The following is a 1433-nucleotide window of genomic DNA, read 5'->3' on the forward strand; positions in this document are numbered from 1 at the left end:
CTGGGCTGCAGCAGTGGCCGACAAGAATCTTGGAAGATCTGAAGAATGGTCATCTGAGAGGCGTGGCCCCCGGTGGCGGCCACGAGGCCATGTTCAGCAAAAATTACAAGTGGGTGAATGTTTCATTCTCGAAGGAGGACGTAGAGCACTCGAATGTCGAATCGGTTCGAATTCATTCCATGAAAAACTTTCTAGGCTGGTCTGGAGATCCCGATCCGGATTTGCGAAGATAGCCAAAGAAGCAGGGGTTCCGGTGGTCCCGATGTTCACGAGGAACATCCAGCATGGGTTGCTCCAACTCGAGTTCCTAAGATCAGGTGCAGTATCATTTTTCCCGGGCGCGTTCCTGATATACGACAAGTCGAGGGAATTCCTCGCCTTAGTGATTGTGAGATCTTGAACTTACCCAGCGTGAATCTTGACGAGAAAGAACGATTCCTTCCACGACTCCCAATGACCTATTTCAGAAACCGTTCAACGATGGTACGACTCAACGAGATTCCCCATCGTCTTACCCACATTCTACCTCCCCGTGAAAATGACGACCTATCTGGGCAAGCCGCTTCTCTGCGGACCTGATGAGGAGCCAGAGGCCTTCGCGCTAAGAGTGAGCTGATTAGCATAGGTCGCTGCTGATCACAGAGGGATCGAGCTAGCTTTGATCGCTTCCTCTTCCGCTTGCTCTCAAGGTATGACGACCAGGGGTCGACGTTTCAGTGTAAGAGGGCGATCGAGGATTTGCGGGATGAGCACCAACCACCAGAGCAAACCTATTGGGGTGCCCTCATGGAGAGGCTTTGGTAGTCCTGTGATAAACGGCTGAGGATGTTCAGGAGAGTCATGCGCCTTCGTACAAGGTAGGCCACGAATGCATACGTCACCTCGTATCCGCGCTGCTGACCTAGGCGATGTCCGCACAGTTCAGCTCGACAATGCGAAGTTCCGATAGATGAATTCGCTGCTTCATGGAACACCTGCCCCAGAGAAACTTCCGCTCTCAGATTTATGAATAAGCTCCGTCGACTTGTCACGGCCGCGGATGACCGGAGCTCGCGATGAACCCCCTTCACCGAAGAATGATTCAAATGAGGACTTATCGGCCAGCTGAGAGGGCTCGAGACGCTTCTTGCTGACGGCGAAACTCAGCGCCTGGAGCCCGTATCGAAATTCGAGGATGCACGTTCCTTGAGCTCGGATCAGGCTTCGAGCCTCTCGATGTGACTGTAGGAAAGAATTATGGTTTGCCGTTATCGTGCTCGGATCAAGCATTGAAATAAAAGCGGGATCCCCGCGGGGACGATCTTCCTTCTCTTCGTCGGCCATGTGCGCGAACACTGACGACCCCTTTTCTCGATCAAGAATTTCTGAATCTGACAATCCGAATCATTTCACGCGAAAAAGCTTCCCGAATTCAATGATTCCTCGTGGAGAGA

The 1433-nt window shown here is 52.2% G+C and overlaps 1 protein-coding gene across 1 annotated transcript; it reads left to right on the forward strand.

The window, feature by feature from the left end:
• Positions 1 to 89: 89 nt before the first annotated feature.
• Positions 90 to 804, forward strand: LOC100903684 (transmembrane protein 68-like). The gene is made up of 4 exons (XM_003739452.1): positions 90 to 109; positions 196 to 317; positions 468 to 607; positions 718 to 804. The coding sequence occupies exons 1-4, from the start codon at positions 90 to 92 to the stop codon at positions 802 to 804; spliced, it is 369 nt and encodes a 122-aa protein (XP_003739500.1).
• Positions 805 to 1433: the final 629 nt, after the last annotated feature.

The sequence above is a fragment of the Galendromus occidentalis genome, unplaced genomic scaffold, assembly GCF_000255335.2.
Source record: "Galendromus occidentalis unplaced genomic scaffold, Mocc_1.1 scf7180000076532, whole genome shotgun sequence".
Classification (NCBI taxonomy): Eukaryota; Metazoa; Arthropoda; class Arachnida; order Mesostigmata; family Phytoseiidae; genus Galendromus; species Galendromus occidentalis.